The sequence below is a fragment of the Hoplias malabaricus genome, chromosome 4 (assembly GCF_029633855.1).
Source record: "Hoplias malabaricus isolate fHopMal1 chromosome 4, fHopMal1.hap1, whole genome shotgun sequence".
NCBI classification, from domain to species: Eukaryota; Metazoa; Chordata; class Actinopteri; order Characiformes; family Erythrinidae; genus Hoplias; species Hoplias malabaricus.
The window spans coordinates 17,745,672-17,773,059 of record NC_089803.1 but is presented as its reverse complement, the minus strand read 5'-3'; the positions used below and the strand labels follow the sequence as shown (position 1 = coordinate 17,773,059).

The 27,388-nt window shown below is 44.5% G+C and overlaps 1 protein-coding gene and 1 non-coding gene across 3 annotated transcripts in view; both read left to right on the top strand.

The window, feature by feature from the left end:
- Positions 1-5,182: 5,182 nt before the first annotated feature.
- LOC136695270 (protein MTSS 1-like) overlaps positions 5,183-27,388 on the top strand; it is a 48,403-nt gene continuing 26,197 nt past the window's right edge. For both annotated transcript variants that reach the window (XM_066669248.1, XM_066669247.1), the window contains exons 1-3: positions 5,183-5,526; positions 11,512-11,573; positions 16,048-16,121. In XM_066669248.1, the coding sequence (XP_066525345.1) occupies positions 5,455-5,526; positions 11,512-11,573; positions 16,048-16,121 (208 nt within the window). In that variant the 5' untranslated portion in view covers positions 5,183-5,454. The remainder of the gene's footprint in view (positions 5,527-11,511; positions 11,574-16,047; positions 16,122-27,388) is intronic.
- Positions 6,863-6,952, top strand: trnar-ucu (transfer RNA arginine (anticodon UCU)). The gene is given in 2 exon segments: positions 6,863-6,899; positions 6,917-6,952. It is a non-coding gene; the product is annotated as a tRNA-Arg (tRNA).

Genomic DNA, 27,388 nt, shown 5'->3' with positions numbered 1-27,388 from the left:
GCAGACACAAGGAGAACACACCACACTCCTCACAGACAGTCACCTGGAGGAAACCCACGCAGACACGGGGAGAACACACCACACTCCTCACAGACAGTCAACCGGAGGAAACCCACGCAGACACGGGGAGAACACACCACACTCCTCACAGACAGTCAACTGGAGGAAACCCACGCAGACACGGGGAGAACACACCACACTCCTCACAGAGAGTCACCCGGAGGAAACCCACGCAGACACAGAGAGAACACACCACACTCCTCACAGACCCACATGGACACGGGGAGAACACAGGCAGTCACCCGGAGGAAACCCACGCAGACACAGGGAGAACACACCACACTCCTCACAGACCCACATGGACATGGGGAGAACACAGGCAGTCACCCGGAGCAGGACTCAAACCCCCAACCCCAGAACTCTGGAGCTGTGTTGCTGTGCCACCGTGTCAACTAAATGGTGTAATTGAAAAGTAAATATCTCATCTGTCCAATCCTTTTTTTAGTGTGTTGTATGCATCAAATACTAAATGTGTTTACAGCTCATATCTTCTCAAATAAAGGGTAATTTTATCCCCATTTTGCTGCAGTAACAGCTTCTTCTCTTCAGGGAAAGCTTATGGTTATATTTCTGGGAGGATCTAATGTCATTCAGACACAAAATAGGGACATAGGGAAATCACACCTCACTCCTCATAGACAGTGACCTAAGGCAGGGATTGAACCCACAGCTGCAGGATCAAGGAGCTGTGCGAGAGTGATGCTACCTATTGGGCCGCTGTTCCACCCCTTACACAGATACTTGTATAATCAATTTGTCAGAGCTCATAATAAATACATTCACATAGGGCAGGGGTGCCCAACTCCAGTCCTGGAGGGCCGGTATCCAGCAAAGTTTGGTGATTGCTCTGCTAAAACACATCCCTTAAACCTGGCAATTAACAGATGAGTTGACTCAGGTGTGTGCGCAGAGGTATAACCAAAATTTGCTGGATACCAGCCCTCCAGGACTGGAGTTGGGCACCCCTGACATAGGGCTGTCACGGTGAAAGAATTCCGGTGCGTTGTTTTATCAGGGGTCAACACTGTTATATGTGATAATTACCATCCCACTTACTTAATTCCTCTTGATTCTTGTGCTATGCTCCTCACTGTCACCTGGAACTGGCCTGAATTGTGCCTTTTGAAGCTGGTCCTTGGTGCTGGAGGAGACCACTGGGCCTCGATATTTGAATTATAGGTGGCTAGATGAGATCTCATATTCGCATTTCTCCATTTCACAGCGAGTTTTCTGACACAGATTTTGCATATTGTCTGATCTGAATTGACTGGCTGTTTCTTTTCATTTGGTTGAAAGCTGAAAAGCTCCCAAACTGGCGAAGGTTCATTTGTGACTAGGTTTGCTGCAATTGTGTCATACTGTGGTTATTACAACAGCCCTACATTCAAGTGTAGAACTAGGTGGTGTAACAGGTTCTATCGCTATCAAACTGCTCCAGGGACCTGGAGGTTGTGGGTTTGAGCCCCGCTCTAGGTGACTGTCTGTGAGGAGTGTGGTGTGTTCTCCCTGTGTCTGCGTGGGTTTCCTCCGGGTGACTGTCTGTGAGGAGTGTGGTGTGTTCTTCCTGTGTCTGTGTGGGTTTCCTCCAGGTGACTGTCTGTGAGGAGTGTGGTGTGTTCTCCCTGTGTCTGTGTGGGTTTCCTCCGGGTGGCTGTCTGTGAGGAGTGTTCTCCCTGTGTCTGTGTGGGTTTCCTCCAGGTGACTGTCTGTGAGGAGTGTGGTGTGTTCTCCCTGTGTCTGTGTGGGCTTCCTCCAGGTGACTGTCTGTGAGGAGTGTGGTGTGTTCTCCCTGTGTCTGTGTGGCTTTCCTCCGGGTGACTGTCTGTGAGGAGTGTGGTGTGTTCTCCCTGTGTCTGTGTGGGTTTCCTCCAGGTGACTGTCTGTGAGGAGTGTGGTGTGTTCTCCCTGTGTCTGTGTGGGTTTCCACCGGGTGACTGTCTGTGAGGAGTGTGGTGTGTTCTCCCTGTGTCTGTGTGGGTTTCCTCCGGGTGACTGTCTGTGAGGAGTGTGGTGTGTTCTCCCTGTGTCTGTGTGGGTTTCCTCTGGGTAACTGTCTGTGAGGAGTGTGGTGTGTTCTCCCTGTGTCTGTGTGGGTTTCCTCCGGGTGACTGTCTGTGAGGAGTGTGGTGTGTTCTCCCTGTGTCTATGTGGGTTTCCTCTGGGTGACTGTCTGTGAGGAGTGTGATGTGTTCTCCCTGTGTCTGTGTGGGTTTCCTCCGGGTGACTGTCTGTGAGGAGTGTGGTGTGTTCTCCCTGTGTCTGCGTGGGTTTCCTCCGGCTGACAGTATGTGAGGAGTGTGATGTGGTCTCCCAGTGTCTGTGTGGGATTCCTCCGGGTGACTGTCTGTGAGGAGTGTGGTGTGTTCTCCCTGCGTCTGCGTGGGTTTCCTCCGGGTGACAGTCTGTGAGGAGTGTGATGTGTTCTCCCAGTGTCTGTGTGGGTTTCCTCCGGGTGACTGTCTGTGAGGAGTGTGGTGTGTTCTCCCTGTGTCTGCGTGGGTTTCCTCCGGATGACTGTCTGTGAGGAGTGTGGTGTGTTCTCCCCGTGTCTGCGTGGGTTTCCTCCAGGTGACTGTCTGTGAGGAGTTGGTGTGTTCTCCTTGTGTCTGCGTAGGTTTCCTCCGGGTGCTCCGGTTTCCTCCCATGGTCCAAAAACACACGTTGGTAGGTGGATTGGTGACTCAAAAAGTGTCCTTAGGTGTGAGTGAGTGAGTGAATGTGTGTTGCCCTGTGAAGGACTGGCACCCCCTCCAGGCTGTGTTCCCACCTTGCGCCCAGTGATTCCGGGTTGGCTCTGGACCCACCGCGACCTTGAACTGGATAAGGGTTACAGACAATGAATGTTTTTAGCTGTCTGAATTGCAGAGCTCAACAGCAACCACCATGTGACGCTGTTTAGTTGCGATACACAGAACATATTTTCTCAGCATATATAACCAACGCTTTGTGGACATTCATTCATTCATTATCTGTAACCGCTTATCCAATTTAGGGTCGCGGGGGGTCCAGAGCCTACCTGGAAAACTACCTTCTAGTTTTCTAGTTTCCTTACTTTGCTTTGAGGGTTTTAATTTCTATAGCGAAGTGAGGTGAAGTACTGGGGATGGGTGATTAACTCTGGATCACAACCACCGCTCCAGTTCATCCTAAAAGTAATGTAAGGAAGATAATCATTTTAGGGAACACAGCTCCTCGGCTGCACAGCCATATGATGGCCAGCTTTATACCACACCATCAAACACTTCATGATGACCCTAAGTTGGTGTGCAGCTACTCTAGTGACCATCTCATCTGACACATTTCTGTGGCGATTATACTGTAGGGAAAGTGCCAAAGAATGTGAGAGCTGCCTAGCAGTTTCAGGCTGAAATCCCAGCCCATGTGTCTAAAACAGATACCTGAACTGTTGATAGTACTGCTGTTTCAGAGCCTTCCACTTGCCTATTAGTATGTTTAATTGCACTTTTTCGGCGGGATCTTCCTCTCATTCGCCTGCGCTGAAGAAGGTGTGGCCTCGGGAAGAACTAGTAGGGTTGCGGCTGAGTGATGGATTTGGATTCGGTTCAATGAACCGATTCATTCGAACGGTCTGGCTCAAAGTCCAACTGGTTCACATACGTCTTCAGACTCTCACTCAGTCAGTCGCAGTTTCACACCAGTGGATATTTTTTTTTACAGCCAGTAAACCTGGCAGCGTGAAGGAAACCCACACAGATACAGGGAGAACACACCAAAGTTATCACAAACAGTGACATGAGGTATTGAACCCAGGACCCTGGAGCTGTGTTGGCAGTGACACTACCTGCAGTGCAATTAACAACACTGTCCCTAAACACTAGTATGTCCACCAATTAAACACATTTTCACCTCATGGTACCTACATTATTAGCCTGCTCTGCAGTTTTGTTTCCCATTAAGCTAATCTGGAACTCGCTACCTGGAACAGGGTTCTTTTTAAGACACTCATATTTCCAAGTGTGCCAAGTATGGGACTAATTTGTGATGTGTAAACTTGCAGAACACTGACTGGCCACAAAGAACGGTCTCACTATGTAACGACCTACATCTCAAATTAGGGACTTGTAAGATCTCCAATATACAGCAGCAATCCCGTTTTTTTTTATCCGTTTCATACAACGGCATCTCGTAAGATTACATCTTGGTCTTTTGAAGAAGTTCGAACACTCCTTCAATCTCAGTTCTCACTGTACAGTTCAACAAGGAACAATAAAACTGCACTGATCTGTCTGAACTTATACATCTAGCTGTTTTTTGGTCCCGGACAACAACAACATGCCAATATACGATGAGCAAACGTCCATTGACATTGCAGCTGGCATTGTTGTGGTTTTAAAAGCTCACTGTTCCTGTTAGGGATGGTGTTTTGTGACTTCAACAGCTTCAGGAGAGAGCTGTGGGAGTGGAAAAAGGACCAGGTAGTAAAAAGCAGGTAGGTACCATACAGTAGAAAAGTGCCAAATCTACCATGTTGGCCCATATCAGACACTACTGTGTCTGAGCCACTCGCACCAACACACACTAACACACCACCACCACGTCAGTGTCACACCTGCTCTGTGTATTGCAACTACAGAGTGCATCTAAGTGGTCAGTGGAACTGATACAATTAAGAGTGAGTGTACAAACAAGGAGTTCATTTTAATGTAATGGCTATTCAGTGTAAGAGTTCTCATTCAAATAGCATTAGCTGCTGTTAAAAAAAGAATCAGGGGAGCTTCCCATATCTCAGGTGAAGAGTTGTTCACTGCTGCCTTCGCTCTCCCAGGTTTGTGGCACTGTCAGTTTGGGCAGACACCTGGCTACTGGATGTTATTATCAGTGGCGAAAACAAGGTAAAACCACAATGTTGCCTTTAAACAGGGCACCTTTTCTACAAATAAACATCAACAGTTAAGTTCAACATGCAGAAGTGCGACCTCTGTAGAGAATGTGCCACTTAATTTCATTTTAATAAATCAACAATGACGGTGACTTGACCAAAAACAAAACAAGTTCGAATCGGTTCGGTGAATCGGTTCTATTGAATCAGTGAAAGGATTCGGTTCAATAAAATCGAGTGGTTCACGAGTTGAATATCACCGGTGTGCGCGAGGGACTCGCCAGGACTGGAGTGGCGCGAGGCGCTAGATAAAATAAATAACCGAGGCGCAGGTTTCGCTGGTCTGTTTGTTCGTTCGTTTGTTTGTTTCAACTGTTTGTTGGGTTTATATAGTGCTCTTCATTTGATGACATGGTTCGTTGCATGGACGCGCCGTGAACGCGCAGCAGAGCGGCGGGAGCGCGCACCACTCTGCGCCCAATTGGCCCCGCGGGGTGCCTTTCATTTGCAGTTATTATTATTATTAGCATCATTAATATTGTCATTAGTATCGGATGGAGGCGGTAATGGAGCGCGAGTGTAGCGCGCTGGGGGGACTTTTCCAGACTGTGATCACTGATATGAAGGTAAGACCCTCCCCAACCCTCTTTACAGACGACCACCGGGTTTTTGGGGGGTCCTTATCGTCCGTTAATGCTGTCGGAGCGGTATGGCTCTGATGCTGCAGTGGGTTGGTAGATTCATGGGCACTAAGACTGGCACCTTTCTCGAGCTGCGGGAGGGATGCACCGGTGTGTGTGCAGATATGAGTGCGCACCCCTGGTCCATGTTTTCTTGGTTTGGCACTTTCTGTGTGTTTACTGAAGGTTTAACACTGTATGGAGTTATAGAAGAGGCTAGAACTCACATGCTGTGTTTACCTTTTGTGTGTCATACATTAGCACGCGCAGGGCTGTGTCCTCTATAGAGAATGTGTCTGTGAATATCGTCACTGGTCAGAGAAAGACATGTATATATACATTTGTGTTGATTTTTAGTTCACTACATCATGTGCGCACAGCAGCTGTCCTTCATATTGTGTGAAAATCTCACGATAAACAGACCAATATAATATAATTTTCCACTCACTTCCATTGAAAGTTAAGAAGGTTTCTCCCTACTCCTGTAAAGCTACTGTTGTCTTTGGACAGTGATCATATGTGAAATAGTTTGGACACCACTGGTCAGATTTTCTGAGGGTATACGAAGAGAACACACCTCTTCATTCATTCTTTCTGCTCGTTTATGTAATTTAAACTACTGAGGGATAAATAATAATGAAATATAAAATGTGGCCTGTGCTAGAGATCTCACACTCAATGTGTTAAACTGTGTGAAATGTGCACTAAAATGAGCTTATTTTACTTAGTAACCAACAAAACACCCGAACAGGGTGTGTTTTCCCTGTGTCTGCATGGGTTTCCTCCCTCCCACTCTCCAAAAGCCATGATGGACTGGCACCCTGCCTAGGGTGTGTTTCATGGCTTGTGCTCGATGATTCTATTAGTCTCCGGACCCTCAGTGACCCTGATCAGGATGAGCTAGTTACAGTAAACGTGAATGAATGAATGCATGGCCAGTGGCGTCAAAATGTTTAGATAGGATTTCTGGCATTGGAAGGGTCAATGAACGCATGGGGTTCTTGACAAATGGAATGAAGTATTTATGGGACTGGGAGGGTTAAGATCAAGAATGGCTGGAAGCCAAAGTATTTTGGTTACTGTGTTTGGAAAACTGTTGTAAACAGACTGGAATAGTTCAAATTCAAGTTTACAATAAGCCACGGATGGGTTTCAAATACTTAATATCAGGCATTGTTGGTATAAGGAATTACAAAAATCAAGGTTTTCTAGAAGTGTAAGATTTCGCATTGGAAATGGCTGTGATTGGGTGAGTTATCTGTAATTGGCTATACTTATCAGTGGCTTTGTGGCGCAATGGATAGCGCATTGGACTTCTAGCTATATGAGTGAGGCAATTAAAAGGTTGTGGGTTCGAGTCCCACCAGAGTCGTTCATTTCTCTTGAATTTCCCCTGGGGCTCAATAAAGTATCTATCTAATTCAGAAGATTCAAATCTGGGATTGCTAAAATCAAGCTAGTTAAGGTCAGAGATTTCTAGGCTTGGAAGGGCTATGACCAGCTAGGATTAAAGACGATTGGAAGTCTTCAAATCTTGGATTGTTGGGGTTAGAATGGGCAAGATGTGAAAATGTTAAAATCTGGGATTGCTGAGGTTAAGTTAGAACAAAGTGTTTCTGGGATTTGAAAGGTTAATATCTCAGGAAACTTGTGTTGAAGTCGGGATTAGCAGAGTTAAGGTTACTATCTCTGATTTGGATGAGGATAGAGCAGTGGACTTGGCGGTGTGAGCTGTGGTGGATGTGGAGCATCGTGATCTGGGTCTTTGCTTCGAGGCCACAGTGTTTGATGGATGACGGTGTTGCTGTGCTGAAGGAAGCAGCCTTCCTGCATGTGCTGCTTCAGTGCTGCTGCTTCAGCAGTAACACACAGGAGAGTGTGAGCTGTAATAAGTTTAAGCAGAGCTCCTGTCTTTATTCGGTTATCTCTGCTACGTCAAATGCCCTGTCATTAGGACTAAATCTGTATTTGACGTCGGGCTCTTTGCTTTATTAAAACTGGACCAAGCCTTAATGAGAGTGTTCCATTATAATCACTGCAGTGGGGATGGGATGGTGAGAGAGGGAGAGAGAGGGAGGGTGTTGAAACATGCCTTGTTTGGTTGAGAGTGACACAGGCTTTGAAGCAGAAGGCCCAGGGCGCTGCTGTGCGTGTGCATTAGTCGTATGATTTTTGATGTGATAATAATATATCAGTGCTCATTTCTGTGAACTGTTGCATGTGGTGACGTGAATGTGAGAGAGCAGTGAACATCAATAGCTGTGTGTGTGTGTGTGTGTGTGTGAGGTGACTGCAGCGTCATGGCTATGGTTCTGCAGTCGCTCACGTTGTCACGGCAACAGATGTTTTCTCCAGTTATCAAACTACAAAAGAGCCAGAGATGAGGCGTGGAGACATTAGACACACAAACACATCTCTCTCTCTCTCTCTCTCTCTCTCTCTCACTCACTCTGTCAATCACAGCAGGAAGCAGGTTTTCTGTGCCTGAGAAGTTCATATATGCTTGCATTCAGCCGTCTGCTGTCTCTCAATCAAGTTTATTCTGCTCTGTGGTGTATGGATGATAAATATGGCAGATATTCAAAATCACCAATGCTCGAAGACATTTTATTTATACACCCAACGTTACATAAAGCCACCTGCTCATTTTATGCAATTAATATAATTTTTGGGAAACCATACATTTTAGATTCAAGAAATGTTTTGTTTACAACATAATACTGTGGAAACAATAGAAATACACTGTAAAAAACACATGGTTATACCGTACATTTCATATGTAAACAGTGTGACAAAGGAAGAATGGACACCGGGATTTAGTCGAATACTGCGAATGAGCATCTTTTACAGTCCTTAAAAGGGCATAGTGCAGAAAGGAGCCGTGAGACACACTGTATTTGGGCGGTGTATGTGAGGAGATTCAGGGGGGTGCCACACTCCAGTGCTCAAACACAGATTGACGGTACCTAACTCCCCTGGCCAACACACATCTCATCACACACCAACACCTAACAGGCACACAAACACACACCCGCACATGTATACAAAATAATCCCCCCATTGCAACCCAAACAACAGCCCACAATAAACCCAGAAAATGTGGAGCCGCTAGGCATGCTGGGAGCTCCCCCATGAGCCCCAGCTCTTCCCAGTCCTTGGTCATTAGTACTGCCTAATGGTTGGTGTAATTAACAATGACTAAATGTATTTTTCACATGTGTATTACGTGTTGTGTGTTATATGAATGTCTCAATGTTTTTTTTCAGTTAAAAGATTCAGTAAAAATGAATGTTGTGACGGATATTTGTATTAATGAGGTTTTACTGTTACTGTATTCACATAGTGGCCATTCAGGTTACGTCTTATTTTGGTCTGATTCAGTTCAGTTCATCTAGAGGGTCCTGGTCCCAGGCGCCATGCAGACCCTCTGAGGGCAGATGGGCAGGGACAGAGCATTCTGCAATTGCCTGTGGGATAATTCTCTTTATTTTATTAGTAAACCCAAAGTAGCACAGGCAGCACTGAATGTCAGAGTTAGTGAGCGTCATATGATGGAAACGATGGCTGAAATATGAACAAAATGAGCACAGATAACATACAGTGCAGTAAGTTCCTCAGGTAAGGCCACACTGACTTAAATGGTTCTTCACGAGGGCCTGGGGTTCTTGTGCTCTGTGAACTTTACGTTTGTTCATGGATAAATTTGACTTTACAGCAGCTTTGAATCTGGATCATTCATAGCAAAGGAACACCCATCATCTGTGGGGACCAATGCTATCTAATCGTATCTAATATTCTACAACAGGGGCTCCTGACTTTTATGAGGACCCCTGGTACTATTGACAGATTGTGGAGAGGTGGGAGGTGCAGGGGCTGTTGTTATATTGTGCTGTTGCCATGGAAAACTGTAGTATACATCAGCACAATTGATGGGTTACCTCAGCATTAATGGACGCCTTGGGGCTACTTCTCACAGAAATGTGTAATGCTTGTGAGTGACAAGTGCAGTGCAGTTTTGGCATCCAGGTAATTTTACAACGCTTGGTTTTGGTGGATGTCAAATTTGAAAGCCTGGTCTGATTTAAATTTGTGAGTGTCTGAAGCGCACCATTGCATCAGGTTCTGGACTCTGGTCTTCACCTTAATTCAGAAGGATGTGAGAGACTGGGATGTGAATTCAATCTTAAATCATTTATCACTCTGTAGTTCCAGTAGTTTTTCCTCATAGTCCAACGATAGAGCTGTTGAATCGGAAAGAAATGGTTAATGTAATTATTTGCAAGCACACGTTGAAGCTCATGTGGAGACATGACACAGTACCATTATGGTCTGTTAATAATCACTGAGTTCACTAAAATGACTTGAGTGTTTTAATAATAACAGTAATATTTTTAAATTAAAAAAGTGTAGTTCAGTGACTATGCTGCTACTTTCCCATGCGGTAGTTGGCAGTTGTTACGTTCTGTTTAAAAACAACCGACACCCACCCAAAGGAAAATTCAGTTGCTCATAGGTTGCTCTGTAATGGCTCAGGAGACATATTGGTGATTCTCCTAAAATTCCTTAGGAGAAAAAGAAAGACACAAAAAGGGATCATGAGACACGAGAGCAGGATAAATGAGATAAAGGAGAGAGTAGGGTGTAGTTCATCTGGCAAATCGGAGCCCAGTTTGAGACTCAGGAGATATATTTGAGCAGCAGGAGACTTACGCTAACGTCTCTTTTGTTTTTCCATCTGATCTCGTTGTTGTCTAGGAGAAACTGCTGAGACGTTAAGGAGATCTCCTTTTTGATATTTCTTTCCTCTGGGCAGGACTGGTCTGCTGCCCGGTGAATGGGAAGTTCTGTTCTAGAGCAGTAAGCTGTGAGAAACTGTGTTACTTTGTGCTGGGTTTTTATCATGATTTCATTCAGATTTATTGTTTTATAAAAACATAAGTTATTAGAATAGAATATACACTGAACGGTCACTAGATTGGGAACCACCTACTGATTGTCTGTTTTATCAGCTCCACTGACCACACAGGAGCATTGTGTAGTTCTACAGTTACAGACTGTAGTCCACCTGTTGCTCTGCATACTTTCTTATCCCCATTTCACCCTGTTCTTCAGTGCTCAGACTCAGGACCCCCGCTGATTTGAGGCCTGGATTATTCTCAGCTCTGCAGTGACACTGACGTGGTGGTGGTGTGTTAGTGTGTGTTGTGCTGGTGTAGAGTGGATCAGACACAGCAGTGCTGCTGGAGTTTTTAAACCCTGTGTCCACTTAACTCTGTGTCTAATTCTTTGAGACACTCCTCTCTCGTTGGTCCACCTTGTAAAGTCATGATGTGAAGTCAGAGACAGTAGCTCATCTGTCGCTGCACAGTGTGTGTCGGTCGACCTCGAGTCCTTCATCAGTGACACAGGACGCTGTTCGCTAGATGTTTATGGTTTCTGGACTATTCTTAGTCCAGACACTGAGGTGTTTAAAATCTCAAGATGCACTGCTGTGTCTGATCCACATTCTGTGTCTTTGGCACATTTTCCATTCATACTTCACACAAACTGCAAGAGTTCTAATACAGCAATCCCACCAGGGTCAACCTGCCAAGTGTGAACAAGTACCTATTCAGTCATAAATAATATGAGATTTACAAGTCTAGACATCGCAATACAGAAACTTTTCAAAGTATTGTCCAGTGAGAATACACTCACTCCGAATGAGAGAGAGAGAGAGAGAGAGAGAGAAGATAGAAGGAAACACAATGGTAAACAATGAAGTAGGAGGAGATAATGAGGAGATTAAGAGAGGGCGGTAAAGGACAAGGGGATAATTAGTGAGGTTTTTATGCTGATTTCTCTGTGTGTGGGGGGTAGTTTTAAAGCATATATTGTGTAACTGGGAGGAGGAGCATCCATAAAGAAAAGCTTTTCTTCTTCATGTTGCAGGGCAGTTACCCGGTGTGGGAGGACTTCATCAGTAAAGCTGGGAAACTACAGGCCCAACTCAGGTGAGGCTTCACAACACACACTCATGACTTTTTACCACTTTTATTTGTCCCATGCTCAACATGCCTCCACAGGCCAAAATCACACTGAGTGATGGGAAGAGGGAGGGACATCCCATGGGGAAATGCCCAGTGTCACTGCCTCTCATTGAAAATGAATGACGTCCGTTCGCCCGAGGTACAACCTAACACTTAACCCTAACCATAACCTCCCACCTGCTGGTATCCGCCTACTTACTGTGTATGTGCCTCTCACCTGCTGGTCTCTGCATGCTCCGCATGCACCAAAGAGGATGTTGGTGAAGTGTCCTGTTGCTCAGATACTTATCCTGAGAAATATAGCTCAAGAATCCCACCTGTGCTCTTTTTGGATTTTAGTAGATATCACAGAAATGTCTCACACTGGGCTCAGATTTGCTGAGATAAGAACAGTCACGTTTATCTGCAGCTAAATGCCACCATTTCTCACCAGCAACAGGAACATTCTCAGTGTGTCTCAGCTCTCAATGTTGTCTACATAAGAAATTTTAGGAGAATCACTTTTTAGACTCTCCCCAGCCATTCGCAAAACAAATTCAGATTAAGAAAGTTGTCTTCTGGTATCCTACACCCCCAGAAAGCAAACCCAATAATGATACTTGGACTTCTGACCTTGGAGAGCAACGGCACCACTCAGGATTGAACTCACAGTCTCTTGATGATTGGGCCAAGTCATAGACAGTTGCACAGCTCAGGATCCTAAATACCAAACTCATAAACTAACATCCAATTATCGTAGACGAGGTCTTTCTCAGCATATGCAGAAGGGAAGATAAGCTGTGAGATCAGGTTCATTCATACATTCATTCATTATCTGTAACCTATCCAGTTCAGGGTCGCGGTGCGTCCAGAGCCTACCTGGAATCATTGGGCGCAAGGTGGGAATACACCCTGGAGGGGGCGCCAGTCCTTCACAGGGCAACACAGACACACACACATTCACTCACACACTCACACCTACAGACACTTTTGAGTCGCCAATCCACCTACCAACGTGTGTTTTTGGACTGTGGGAGGAAACCGGAGCACCCGGAGGAAACCCACGCGGACACGGGGAGAACACACCAACTCCTCTGAGATCAGGTTATATACCATAATCTAACAGTAATCACACATAGAGATCAAGCCTAGTCATGGGATATAGAAAATACCACATAGATGTTCTCCTCTGTAGACTCCATTCTAAACACGGTGTAGTGCAGTACTAATCTAGGAAGTGGTCACGTGTTTCTTTCTTTAACAGAAACTGTGACATTTGTTTTCTCCATTTTTTTAAACAATTTTCTTTATGGGGGTCTCTAGGTGTTGCCACTTTTTTCTTTATTCTGCATTTTCCGAACTTTCAATTCTATTTGTGAATGGCCTCTACATCGCATTAATATTTTATTCTGGTTTTAGTTATAACACAATTAGTACAAGCTGATGGAGAAATGCTCACTGGTGCCTACTGCGAAAGACCTTTAACCTACTTAGGTCACCTCCGAGTTTAGTACCTGCCTGTGAGGAGCATTAGGATTTAACATTACGTCTGTGCGGGGCTCTCTCTCGGTTTTAACCCAGACCCACAGACCCATTGATTCACAGAGGCAGGTCTCCGAATTTCCAGGATCTGTATCAGTTTCCAGATCCATCGGATTCAACCAAATGCTGATTGAGTGTATTAAAGGAATGAGTTTGGAAATTCTCAAATTGTAGTGCCTGAATAAGCAGCACACGAAGCTGAATCCAGGAGAATGAAGTGATGCGTAACACACTCTACTGTAGCCACCTGCCATTTCATAAATCCTCAGTCTCTCTCCAGCGCTCGCTGTTTGAGAATTGTTTGTCTTGTGTCTCATTATTTCATGCAATGTGTGCTGTGTAGTGAGGCCTACGATGGTTGTGTCTGTACTGAGCATGTACAGACTTTCCTGGTCATTATTCCAGACACAGTACAGAATCTCAACTATTTACAGCATTTACATTGTATTAGGCATTATCAACACTAGGTAAGATTTTTTCTTTTTTCTTCCAGTGTAGTGTAGTGTATAATCCATTCTGACAGCACTGTACTGAAATCAAAGGGAGGGGGAGGGAAGAGGGTTTTACTGCTCTCTCTCCAAGAAGTACATAGTGCAGTTTCAGCAGTGCTGAGCACAGAGTAGCAAAGTCAGCAAAGTCAGTGGCGCATCAGCTGTAACTGGGCTAGTGTTGCTTTAAGGTGTATGGGCAGATGTGCAGAGTTTATATACAAATACTATGCCATTTTATATAAGGGATTTGAGCATCTGTGGCGTTTGGTATCCAAGGGGTATCCTGGAACCTCTCCCCTGTGGAAACGGAGGGCTGTCCCTATAGCTGAACTTTGGTGGACTGAAATGAATGAATTCAAAAGCAGTTTGCCCCACTTTGCTGCAAACACCATATACGTTTCTGGGAACGGATTTGATGTTGGAACATTTCTGGGACGATTTCATAGCGCTCAGCCACAAGAACATTAGTGAGGTGAGGTACTGGTGTTGGGGGATTAGTTCTGGATAACAAACACCATTACAACTCATCCCAGAGGTACTGGATGGTAGTCCATCATGCCAGAGAATGAAGTTCCACAGTTGCAGCTGCTCCAGAGCATCCCATTTAATTTCATGCTTTTCTATGGAGATTATAACAGCTGTCTGCGCAAAATTGAACATCTGTGTCCAGAATGTGTGCACCTTAAAGTACTAGAAGTCACTGAAAAGGTGTCTGCAGGGTTTGGGACAAATAGCATATGTTGTATCTCCTCATATACACACATGTGCTAGTGTAAATGTAGCTCTGCATGTCTTTTGTGTACAGTCAGCGCTGACTAAGTTCTCATAGGAGGATTTGACTGTAATGACAGAAACTCACACACACACACACACACACACACACACACTCCACTTTAACTCGTTTTAATTTGGCTCCTGAGTGATATGAGGCAAACGCTGGTAATTAGTGTTAAAGAAAGGGGATAATTATAGATTACAGGGCCAGATCCTGCTCTTCCAACATAGCCTCTGAAATCAAGGTTATAAATAGAGTGTTGATACCCCGTTGCTGCAGGAACAGCCTCTAATTTTCTCAGAAGGCTTTGCACTAGACGTACACCCAAGATTTCTGTGAGATTTCAGCAATGAGAGCATCCCCGCTCGACCCAGAGGTTTTGGACAGAGCTACGTCATTACAAAGAGCACACTTCACTACACCACATCTAAGTGCTCAGGATTTTATGCCCCTCAAGCCAACACTTGGCATTGAGGATGCTGACCCTAGGCTCATGCACAGATGCTCCAGAGCATCTCATTTAATTGAACGATTTTCTATCAATCAAATCAAATCAAATAATTGAGTCAGATTTATTTGTATAGCGCATTTTACAACTGATGATGTCACAAATATATAAAAAAAAATGTAAACAACCCACAGGTGAGCGAGGCCAGGGGCAAGAAAAAACTCCCTCCGAGCTGAGGAAGGAACCTTGGGAGGAATCAAGGCTCACAAGTGGGGACCTATCCTCCTCTGGTCAATCTACCTACAAATTATTGACAAAAATAAAAGGACCCTACACCATCACATACGACTGCTGTTATGCTCATGTGTATTGATAATAGTAGTAGTAGTAGTAGTAGGAATACTTGTAGGGGCAGCTCCAAGGCACTTGGTGGTGGCTGGAGCATGGGCAGCTGGTCTGAAGCGTGGAGCAGGAGCTCGACAGTCATCCATCAGTGTCCAGCCGGACAGGTGGGCAGTCATTTACTCAGAAAAAGGTAGAGGGATGCAGTTAGTTTTGATCTGTTTGGGAGTGTGGCTAATGACTCCAGCAGATGTGACTATGACAGCTTTAACTAAAAGGAGAGAACCAGAAGGACACACAGACACAGGAGCATCCTGAAACACTGGCATCCCTCCTCTCTACCGTCAACAAACCTGAGAGATCGCATGCAAGCAGCGGGACAACCATGGACTCATGGATCTGCCGCCTTTATCTAATATCTTTGTAAAGTTGTAAAATATGTTGTACTCTGTCCTAGGGATGAGCAGTATCCACATTTTTATGCTGTCATACCGTCTCTAAATATTAACACGGTACACAGTAATACCCTGGGTGTGGGGTGCACTGTCGGGCTGCGTGTGAGTATTGGTCGAGTGAAGGGTTTTCGGCGTTGTGCAGTTCAGCTCAGCACAGCCCAACAGTGCACACTGACATGTGCTGACGATTTAAAAAACAAACATTTCTGAGAAAGCAAATTTAAGTGACTGGTGATTAAACATGTACTTAAAGAGACACAGAACAGAAATTTGACACACAACACATACATGACGTAAAAAACGCCCTCATTTTATGATACCGCCCAACACTACACTGTATTATAGAATTGTGTGAAGAGGTCTGAATTTGTGTGTGTGTGTGTGTGTGTGTTATTTTTGTTCTCAGAACTACAGTTGTGGCACTGGCTGCGTTCCTCGATGCCTTTCAGAAAGTTGCGGATTTGGCCACCAGCAGCAGAGGTAAAGACGCACACATTTGTATCTGCCATTCTATACTTGACCTATTCATCATCAGCTTAAAACACACACACACACTAATATTTGTCTCTGCTTTTCTGAAACACACAGCTGTACTTCTCTCATACGTCACACATCTGGTTCTTTTTTACTGAATGCAAATATATTTATGAGCTAAATTTGTAGCGGGAGGCGTGGTGGTGCCACAGGTAGCATTGCTGCCACACAGCTCTGGAGTCCTGGGTTCGATCCTTCTTCAGGTCACTTTCCTGTATCAACACCGGTTCCTCTGTGTGGTCCGGTTTTCTCCCACAGTCCAGAAACACAATGACAGGATGACTGGCTCGTCAGTTGTGAACTGTGCAGAGGTGTGGAGTGTGTGAGTGAATGAGTGAGTGTGAGATTTCCTGTGATGGACTGGTACCCTGTCTAGGGTGAGTTCCAGCCTTGTGCCCGGTTTAGCTATGATCTGGACCCACTTCAGTCCTGTTCAGGATGAAGCAGTTGCAGAACATAAGTGAATGAATGAACAGGTTCAGTTAGGAGCTAACATACTATTACAAATCCTGTAGGGGTGCTAGTACAAATGGTGATTAATGTTTCCTTATTTAAGGTTGGTTCTTTAAACCTGTGGCCCAAACTGAAGGCAAGGCTAGCTGCCGTAATCATGATTCATAGATTCAGCTTGCTACAAAGTCACTGTCATGGAATGAAAGAAGCTCTTGCTGCATATCGTCGTTGTCCAGTAAAAAAACATCTCCCAAAGTAGTAACTTTACAGGAGAAAGAAAAACAATCTTTTTATCTTTCAATGGAAGTCAGTGTATAAATATTTCCTTTGGTCCATTGATCACGAGAACTGAAGGACATGTGGAGGACGGCTGCTGTGTTTAAATGATGTAGTAAACTACAAATCCACTGGAGATACTTGTTTTTATTTGGACAGCAACATCTGAGTGTAGATTTCTACTTCATCATTAGTTTTGCAAAGGTCAATAGCATAATAACAGTTAATTCATAGTGTAGCCCTAGTCTGGGCAGTATGATGATTTTATTGTTATAGTGATATATAGGTCACTGAACATCACATTGTGCTTTTCTGCATATTGTATAGAAAATGATGCATGTTTATATTTTATAAGTGGCATAACTGGCTTTTTTGGGTCTCTCCTAAGTTGCTGAACAATAAAGGACACATACTGTGACGCTTGTTGTGTGTCATAAAAGGTCTTGAATGATTGTGATGTCATATTTGACCATATTATTCAAGACCTAGTGGACACATGAGTGTAAGGATGTAGACACGAGCAGGACTGTGGGATGTGGCAGGTTCATAAATCCTCCAGTGCTGTTTTTTTTTTTGCTTTCTCTCTCTCTCTCTTTCTCTCTCTCTCTCTCTCTCTCTCTCACACACACACACACTCTTTCTCTCTCTCTCTCTCACTCTTTCTCTCTCTCTCTTTCTCTCTCTCTCTCTCTTTCTCTCTCTCTCTCTCTCTCTCTCTTTCTCTACACATACATGCTCACTCACTCTCCCTCTCACTCCTTCTCTTCCCTCATTTCTCAACATTTGCTGTCATCCCTTCTCTCTCTCTCTCTCTCTCTCTCTCTCACTCTCGTGTCTCATTTTCCACCCCTTCCTCTCCCATTCTCCCATTCATCATCTTTCTCTGTCTCTATTGCTCTCTCTTCCTTTTTCTCACTCACTCTATGTCTCTTCCTGTCGCATCCTCTCTCTCTCTCTCTCTCTCTCTCTCTCTCTGCGTGGGCACTGTTAATTAGTGCTGTGGTGACTGAAGCCTGAGCTTGTTAGTGTAAATCAAACAGCATCATTTAACAGGAAGGAATCAGTAATGAGGAACAGAGCCACCATCTGTCCGTGCGAGCGACCATGACGGCACCGAGGCTCTGGCAGAGTGATGGATCTGTGCACGGCTCAGAGTCTTGGTGCTGTGCTGCGTGTTAAACTCGGTTTATTAAAGCGATGAGAACGCTTTGCTTTCCCTCCTACTTTAATTGATTGATCGGGAGTTGACATCGTAAACATTCCCAGCTCTTGTCCTTGTGAACCAACAGAGGGCCGTTACCATGGTAACCTGGTTAACTGTCACTGGGCCCGGGTCTATGTTACAAAAATGGCATGAAGATAAAAGTTGCACCCCGAAGCTTTGGCTTAAGCCTGGGTAGGTTTGACTTCAGCTTCTGCCACTGCATCAGACGTCCCTGTACATACTTCGGTCATTCATTCATTCATTCACTCATCTTCTGTAATCACTTCCCTGGACAGAACACCATTCCATCACATGGCCATACATCAGTCTTAATATTCTTCATACAGTAGTTCTTCCACAGATTTCCTTACCAAGATATCCACACATCTCCTTAACCTCGGGGAAGTAACCACCAATAATAACAGCCTACCTCGGCTGCAGCCTAGGCTTTGGGATGTGTGTAATTCCCAGTTTCCCAATCTTGGTGCCCCACACTGCACATTTCTGTGCTTTGTATCATGTAACACATAATGCCACTCGTGTTACTTATCCACAAGGTCATCACAGGTAGGGCAAGGTGTGTGGAGCATAAAGCATAAAGAATATGTGAACATTTTCAAGACATTTTCAAAACAAACCTTGTGTCATTGCTTTCTTTCTTTCTTTTTCTTTTTGTTTTGTTTTGATCGGTTGCCTGTAATAAAATGATTCCAGCTGACATCGGACAGTAGTAAGGATTAGTCCTAGACGTTCTTTGTTTGATATTTGAATCTATATCTAATATCTAATATCTGCAGCTGATTGTCCTGATTGGCTTTGACCTTCTGAGACCTTCTTTAGCAAAACCTAAAACAATAAAACAGATGTAGAGCCTCTATTAGAGCTCACAGGATAAGTGTGAGAATGTGAGTTGTGCCGAACTGTGGCTTTATATAAAGATTTTAGTCAGTGCTGGGGTGTGTGCCAGCTCTTGATTAGAATTGAGTTGTTTATAGTGTGTAATATGACTCCCTGAATGTCTCTCAGTGTAAACCACATCTGCTGGTGTCTGTCTCTCTGTCTATCTGTATGTTTTTTTCTTTGCACGGTTGTACATTTGTTCCTCCTTACATCAGTGTTTGTACCCGTCTGTCTGTCCTCTGTGTCTGGCTGGGTCTAGCCATTCACATGTGCCTGTCTTTTTACCAAGCTGTCTGTCTGTTTGTCTTTCAGTAGCATGTCTTTCTCTCAGTCTAGTCATTCATGTGCGCCTCTTTCCATCAGCGCTTGTATATATCTCTATGTCCATCTGTCACACTGAATCAATAGAAATATCCCAATCCGCTGTGAATGAAATATATATGAATATATAAACTGTTTGGATGAAGGAGCTCTTTCGATGTGGTATTTGTATCCGTCTCGTGTGTTTTTCTCGGTGTATATCGGACTAGACATCCACATGTGTCTCTCTGTCTTTCTCTGCATTGTTCACACAAATCCGTCGGCATGTATGTATGTGTATCAGTCTAAATTAGTCCTTGTTTGTCTCTCTGCCTGTCTTCCCTCCTCTCTTCTCCCTGTTTTGCCAGCTCTAAGCTCACACACAGATCTGAGGCACTGTGCGATGTGTAACACTTTATTTTTACTCTCTGACCTCTGCTTTACCATCTGAGGTCAGTGACACCTTTTTAAGGCCCCTTTAGGACTTTAGGTTTATATCATATGTATTATCATATTAGACAAAGTAAATCATGATGAGTAGTTTGTTTTTTGTGATCAACATTTCCCAACCTCGTATTACCTCAGGTTTAAACAGTTCATGGCGTTAAGACGGTTAGCTTTGTTCTTATTGGCGGCCCTGTGTTAGGCTTAGATCTCATCCACAAGGCAGTGCTTAGAAGTATTTTTAAAAAAATGGATTTTGTGCCTTTTCACCCCTCACACAGTTTCAGTTCGTTGGTGTGATAACAGAAATGTAGGGTTTTATTACACTCAAGAAAAAATATCTGAGTTGAATTCCTTTTCACTGGAGCAATGGCAAGTGGGGGTCCTGGAATAAAGTCTAAACCTGAAGGGAAAGTCATTCAAACCTCTCTGGAATTTAAGAGCAGTGTAGGATACAGGGGGATTGTGTGTGTATATGTACATACTGTAAATGTGTGTTACATATGTGTGTGTGTGTGTGTGTGTGTACGGGTGTTGGATTTCTCACTTATGGTATTTATAGAGGGAATGTTAGACACTGCTCATTTTCTGAACTCCAGTGCAAAAGGAATGTACTATTTACACACACACACACACACACACACACACACATAAAGAACACACAACAACACACACACACACACACACACACACACACAAAACAATGCACACACACACACACACACACACACACACACACACAAAAACAACACACACACACACACATAAACAACACACAACACACACACACACACACAAAAACAACGCACACACACACACACACACAACACACACACACACACACACAAACACACAGTATTGAGATGATTGAGACAGGTTTACATTAATCTGTGTGTGTGTTGCTACAGTGGATGTCCTCCTGAAAGGTCAGCACATGCGAGGAACCTGTCTGATATTGGTTTGTCTTTGTGTGTGTGTGTGTGTGTGTGTGTGTGTGTGTGTGTGTGTGAGTGTGTGTGTGTGTATGTGCATGTGTGTGTGTGTGTGTGTGCATGTGTGTGTGAGACCTTCACGGCACATCACACACTGAAGAATGTGTGATGTCGTGAGACACACACACATACACACACCCACACACACACACACACACACACTTCTGTGGTTAGCTGTAGGGCAGGTGCAGGACGGCTGAGGGCTGCAGTTTGGGGAAAGAACCGGATGGATTGAAATTAGCCATGCACACACACACACACACACACACACACACATTCAGAACAATCAGTGAATACTGCAGCACATATTTCACATGCAGTGAAAGGTTAGACAGACTCCAGTTGGGGCACGGAGTATGAGGCCACTTCAGACATCACTGTGGTCAGTGTACACAGCCCGGTCACTGTATTTAGTGTTGTATTACAGTCCTTCTATGAAGGCCACCATATGATGAGGTTTCTCCAACCTGTCAGACCAAGTGCTACTAATAATTATGTTTTTGGCAATAATTAAAATATTAATTTAATAATAATATGTATAATATTTATATATTAGTCCCTTCTAAAACCAAGGGCCACTTCAGAATGTTTCAAATTATGAAAAAAGAAACAACAGAACAGTGAGACACTTAAAGGAGCATAAATAAAATAAATTAGACAAATATAAACTCTCCATTTGTGAAATCAATGTATTCCCCAGTGAAATTCTCTGTTTAAGGTTGGTCAAAGCTGTTTTGTGGAATGCTGTTCCATAGCCTGAGAGCAGTGGCACTGAATGCTCCCAAAGAAATGAAATGCGTCTCTCAGAAAGATTTTATTTGGAGTACTAAGCAGACATCGGGTTTAAGGGATGATCTCTGACTTCACATCCATCAGGAAACTAGAGGCCAAATAAAAGGATGACATAACAGACCTCACTAAATACAAAGACAAAATGTACACCCTCTACATCTTCACGTCTGAGAAATAAATGCATGAGCAGAAGGCTCAAGAACACCATAATAATTAGAGAGAGGATTTACAATAACTAGCATGACAAGATAAACACAGAGCTAGTCAAACCACTCCGGTGAAAGCCTTGGAAGAGGAGCCCAAAAGAGGAGCCTTGAGACAAGCAACAATTACATCTTTTTACAAGCCATTCCCTCACATCAACTCAACCAATCAGCACACGCCATCAGCAGCAGCAGCTGTAGACACGGGCCGTGTCTCAAAGCCTAGGCTGCAGCCGCTGATGGTTGGGTTTTCGGTAAGAAACATCCTCTGAAGACTGCTCCCGAGGAGCGGACAGGCTCCATCAAATCGAACTGTGAGGTGACGTCACTGGAAAGGCTCCAACTCTTACAGCTTCCTCTGAGCGAAGGCTGCATTTCTTAGCTGTATTCGGAAGATCCTTCACTTTGGAGCAGGCTTTGGTGATGTGAGGGCTCAGCTGCAGCCTTTGAGATGCAGAGAAAGAGAAAGAAACACACAATAAATGGGTTGCGGTCGTGAAACTTCATCTGAGCTCATGTTCAAACAGGAGAGAGTGCAGTGACTGTGGTGGTGTTTATGCAACAACAGCGTCATCATCTTCATGGTCCTTTCAAATGCAGTTTGAATAATCATCCAAACACTTCCACATCATGGCTTTGGCTAAAAATATAGATGTGTCCCTATGGCTGGAGACAAACCGCTCAAACAGTGTGAGCTTTGGGACTTGGCAAATTTAGACATGCTAACAAACTGTGCAGAAACTGTCCCAGTCAGAGCTGAAGAAGGGAAGGAAGGTACTATCAACAGACTGTTCTCTATAGCCTTGTGGAACCGATGTTTTAATAAAGCAGACAATGAAGGCACCATCATTCTTCATTAAAGACATGTGTTACACGCATTTAACCACAAATTCAAGTGTTATAAAATCTCATATACCCATAATAGAACATTTACTAATGATAAAGATATACAAAATCACTCCTAAATTTGAAAGGAAGCCAGTGAAACAATGTTTAGTCATTTTAAACACAGGTGTAAAAAGTAACCACAGTTTTCCTGTATTTACAAAAAGAACAGAAATGAAACTTTGAAGAGAAGCTGAAGCAGCTGTTCATTGGCTTGTGTCATGAAAGTGTTAAAGGGTGAATGACTCTGGAGGGTGTTTAAAACACAGCGATGTTTCAGATGCCAGTGACAGAGGACGGTATAAAATTGTGTGTGTTCGTGTGGAGAGGGGAGGTGCTGCTGCATTGCAGTGCTTCACACAGACCCTGGTGTCACTGCTATTAATAAAGAGAGAGAGAGAGACAGAGAGGGAGAGAGAGACATGGTAGATGAGGTGTATAGGCTACACACTGCAGTAGTATTTATAGATTGGGGTCAGAAGAGCAGAGGGTGTAGCTGTGGGATTCTGTGGGAATCCAGACAGAGAAAAAATCCAAATCTCTCCAAGCTGCTGCAGCAGACTCCGACTGGAGGGCAAGACGTTTACTGTGTACGACTGTCCTGAAGTGTTGAAATGAAGTCACTGATTACTGTAATATTGAAGTACATATGCATTAATTTTTTGAGAGGAAAAATGTCAGGGTTGAAGTCAATAAATAAACATTTTTAAAACATTTTAATTAAATGTAACCATTTTTATGTTAAATTGTGTGATCTTAGTGAATATAAATGTATGTATGGTGTCATTTTATTAAATCATGTGTTGTCAGGTATACCTTATTTTATACAGTAAATGACTTTATAAATGACATCATTGTACATGACGCTGCTCTGTATGACATCACTGTGTGTGACATAAATGTATGATTTCACTGTACAGCACATTTTTATATATGACTTCACATATCTGTAATGGAATTGTGAAGTGGGCGGCACGGTGGTGCAGCAGGTAGTGTCACAGTCACACAGGGTTCGATTCCCGCTCTGACTGTCTGTGAGGAGTGTGGCGTGTTCTCCCTGTGTCTGCGTGGGTTTCCTCCAGGTGACTGTCTGTGAGGAGTGTGGCGTGTTCTCCCTGTGTCTGCGTGGGTTTCCTCCAGGTGACTGTCTGTGAGGAGTGTGGCGTGTTCTCCCTGTGTCTGCGTGGCTTTCCTCCGGGTGACTGTCTGTGAGGAGTGTGGTGTGTTCTCCCTGTGTCTGTGTGGGTTTCCTCCGGGTGACTGTCTGTGAGGAGTGTGGTGTGTTCTCCCCGTGTCTGCGTGGGTTTCCTCTGGATGACTGTCTGTGAGGAGTGTGATGTGTTCTCCCTGCGTCTGCGTTGGTTTCCTCCGGGTGACTGTCTGTGAGGAGTGTGGTGTGTTCTCCCTGTGTCTGCGTGGGTTTCCTCCGGGTGACTGTCTGTGAGGAGTGTGGTGTGTTCTCCCTGCGTCTGCGTGGGTTTCCTCCGGGTGACTGTCTGTGAGGAGTGTGGTGTGTTCTCCCTGCGTCTGCGTGGGTTTCCTCCGGATGACTGTCCGTGAGGAGTGTGGTGTGTTCTCCCTGTGTCTGCGTGGGTTTCCTCCGGATGACTGTCTGTGAGGAGTGTGGTGTGTTCTCTCTGTGTCTGCGTGGGTTTCCTCCGGGTGACTGTCTGTGAGGAGTGTGGTGTGTTCTCCCTGCGTCTGCGTGGGTTTCCTCTGGGTGACTGTCTGTGAGGAGTGTGGTGTGTTCTCCCTGTGTCTGCGTGGGTTTCCTCTGGGTGACTGTATGTGAGGAGTGTGGTGCATTCTCTCTGTGTCTGCGTGGGTTTCCTCCAGATGACTGTCTATGAGGAGTGTGGTGTGTTCTCCCTGCGTCTGCGTGGGTTTCCTCTGGGTGACTGTATGTGAGGAGTGTGGTGCATTCTCTCTGTGTCTGCGTGGGTTTCCTCCAGATGACTGTCTGTGAGGAGTGTGGTGTGTTCTCCCTGTGTCTGCGTGGGTTTCCTCTGGGTGACTGGATGTGACAATCAGCAGACTCTCTCACCCCATCATCAACCCCCCTCCTCCCCCACACTGGCTCTCACACCTCCACCCCCAGCTTGTCTCACCATCAGCCTGCAGGACGTCCACAGACTCTTCAGCAGACAGAAGGTGAAGAAAGCCCCGGGACCTGATTCAGTTTCTCCATCCATCCTAAAACACTGCTGTGACCAACTTGCACCAGTCTTCACCAGCATCTTCAACAGATCACTGGAGCTCCGTTGTGTTCCAGCCTGCTTCAAGACCTCCACCATCATTCCAGTCCCCAAGAAATCCACCATCACTGGATTTAATGATTACAGACCTGTCGCCCTGACATCTGTGGTCATGAAGGTCTTTGAACGCCTGGTCTTAGCCCACCTAAAGACCATTACAGACCCCCTGCTGGACCCCCTGCAGTTTGCATACAGAGCAAACAGATCTGTTGATGATGTGGTCAACCTAACTCTCCACTTCATCCCTCAGCATCTAGACAGCTCTGGAACCTACGCTCGGGTTCTGTTTGTTGACTTTAGCTCGGCTTTCAACACCGTTGTGCCGCAGCTACTTCAAAGCAAACTGTCCCAGCTGTCAGTGCCGGACTCCATGTGTCAGTGGATTGCAAACTTCCTCACAGACAGAAGACAGTATGTGCGGCTTGGGAAACACACCTCAGACCTTCGAACACTCAGTACTGGAGTTCCACAAGGGTGTGTTCTTTCACCCCTTCTCTTCAGCCTTTACACCAACGACTGTGTCTCCAAGGAACCAGCTGTAAAGCTCCTGAAGTTTGCAGATGATTCCACTCTGGTGGGCCTCATAGCCAATAGTGATGAGTCTGCTTACAGAAAGGAGGTTGGTCAGCTGGTGTCCTGGTGCAGTGACAACCACTTGCTGCTGAACACAGACAAGACTGTAGAGATGGTGGTGGATTTCCGACGCAACCCACCCCCTGTATCCCCCCTCTACATCAAGGGCACCGCAGTTTCCACTGTAGAGTCACTCAAGTTCCTGGGCACCACCATATCCAGGGACCTGAAGTGGGAGAGGAACACCGTCTCCATCACCAAGAAAGCTCAGCAGAGAATGTTCTTCTTGAGACAGCTCAAGAAATTTGACCTGCCACAGACCCTGATGATCCAGTTCTACACAGCGATCATCGAGTCCATCATCACCTCATCCATAACCACCTGGTTTGGTTCCTCTACCTCACAAGAAAGAGCCAGGCTCCAGCGCATCATCAGATCAGCAGAGAAGATCATTGGATGTAACCTGCCAACGCTTCAGGAGATCCACACCAGCAGGGTGAGGAAACGCGCTCGCAAAATTATGCTTGACCCCTCACATCCTGGACATCACCTCTTCCAGACTCTCCCTTCTGGTAGAAGACTAAGGATCATCAAAACCAGCACAACACGACATGCTAACAGCTTCTTTCCCAGAGCTGTAGCTCTCCTCAACCACAGTGAACACCTCTGAGTCTCCAAACCACTGAACTAAACCGACTGGACATAACTGCACTGAACAGGACACTTTACTCACTTGCACTATGCTATTTTGCACAGCTGTACAGAAGTTCTATTTCTGTAACTTCTACAACAATATATAATATAACCTACTTTAGGAATATCTGGAAACATTTATATTCATACTCATATCTGTACAGTACAGATTTTATATTTTACGTTGTCTAATTTATGTCTTAACGCTCTTTTTTTTCTAGTACTTAACTGTATTTTTTTAGTCTATTTATTGTTTATTGTACCTCTTTTAGAGTTTTTGTTAACAATCTGTGTACGTGTTACATGTCATACATGTGTTGCTGTCACCAAGACAAATTCCTAGTATGTTTAACATACCTGGCGAAATAAAGAGATTCTGATTCTGATTCTGATTCTGATTCTGAGGAGTGTGGTGCATTCTCTCTGTGTCTGCGTGGGTTTCCTACAGATGACTGTCTATGAGGAGTGTGGTGTGTTCTCCCTGCGTCTGCGTGGGTTTCCTCTGGGTGGAGGAGTGTGATTTTGTGGAGTTTGTTTTATATTTATTTAATTTTTATTTATTTTGTGGAGTTTATTGCAAAATGTAATGGTTAAAATATACAAATGAATCCTCTAGCCCAGTGGTTTTCACAATTTGTAGTGCAACCAAGTCTCCAGCCTTTGCTTATGTACAAAAAGTAAGCCACTGAGACTAGGCTTTCTTATATGGCCTTTGTAAAATCCCTCCCTGGAAAAAAGTGGGGGAACACTGCCCTCCCACCTTTCACTTTCACACAGAACTAATGAACTACGGTGTATGTGTTTGCACATACTGTATTTTATTTTTTTAACACTAATTTTGATTTGATTAATCATGAAAACTGAAACATTATGTAATTTAACATGAATATTATTAATTCCTTAAGTAAATAATAAATTAAGTAGTTTTCAAGGTCATCTGGCGTACCACCTCTTGCTGCTTCATGTACCGCCAGTGGTATGTGTCCCACAGCTTGAGAACCACTGCTGTAGCCAACATGTGTGTTTTTGTACTGTGTGCTGTGTCCAATCACAGTTCCAGATGAGTGTTTCTGAGCGCTTTAAGGAATAGAGGTATTTTAATTCCCCAACCACAGTAAATGATAATGCAAGCCAGTCTTTCCCCCTGTCATATTATCGATTCCCAATCACAATATCTATCACTATGAGCTCAATACTCTCCTCAGTGTAGTCTCAGAGGTTCCACAGTAAATACCAGTGGCAC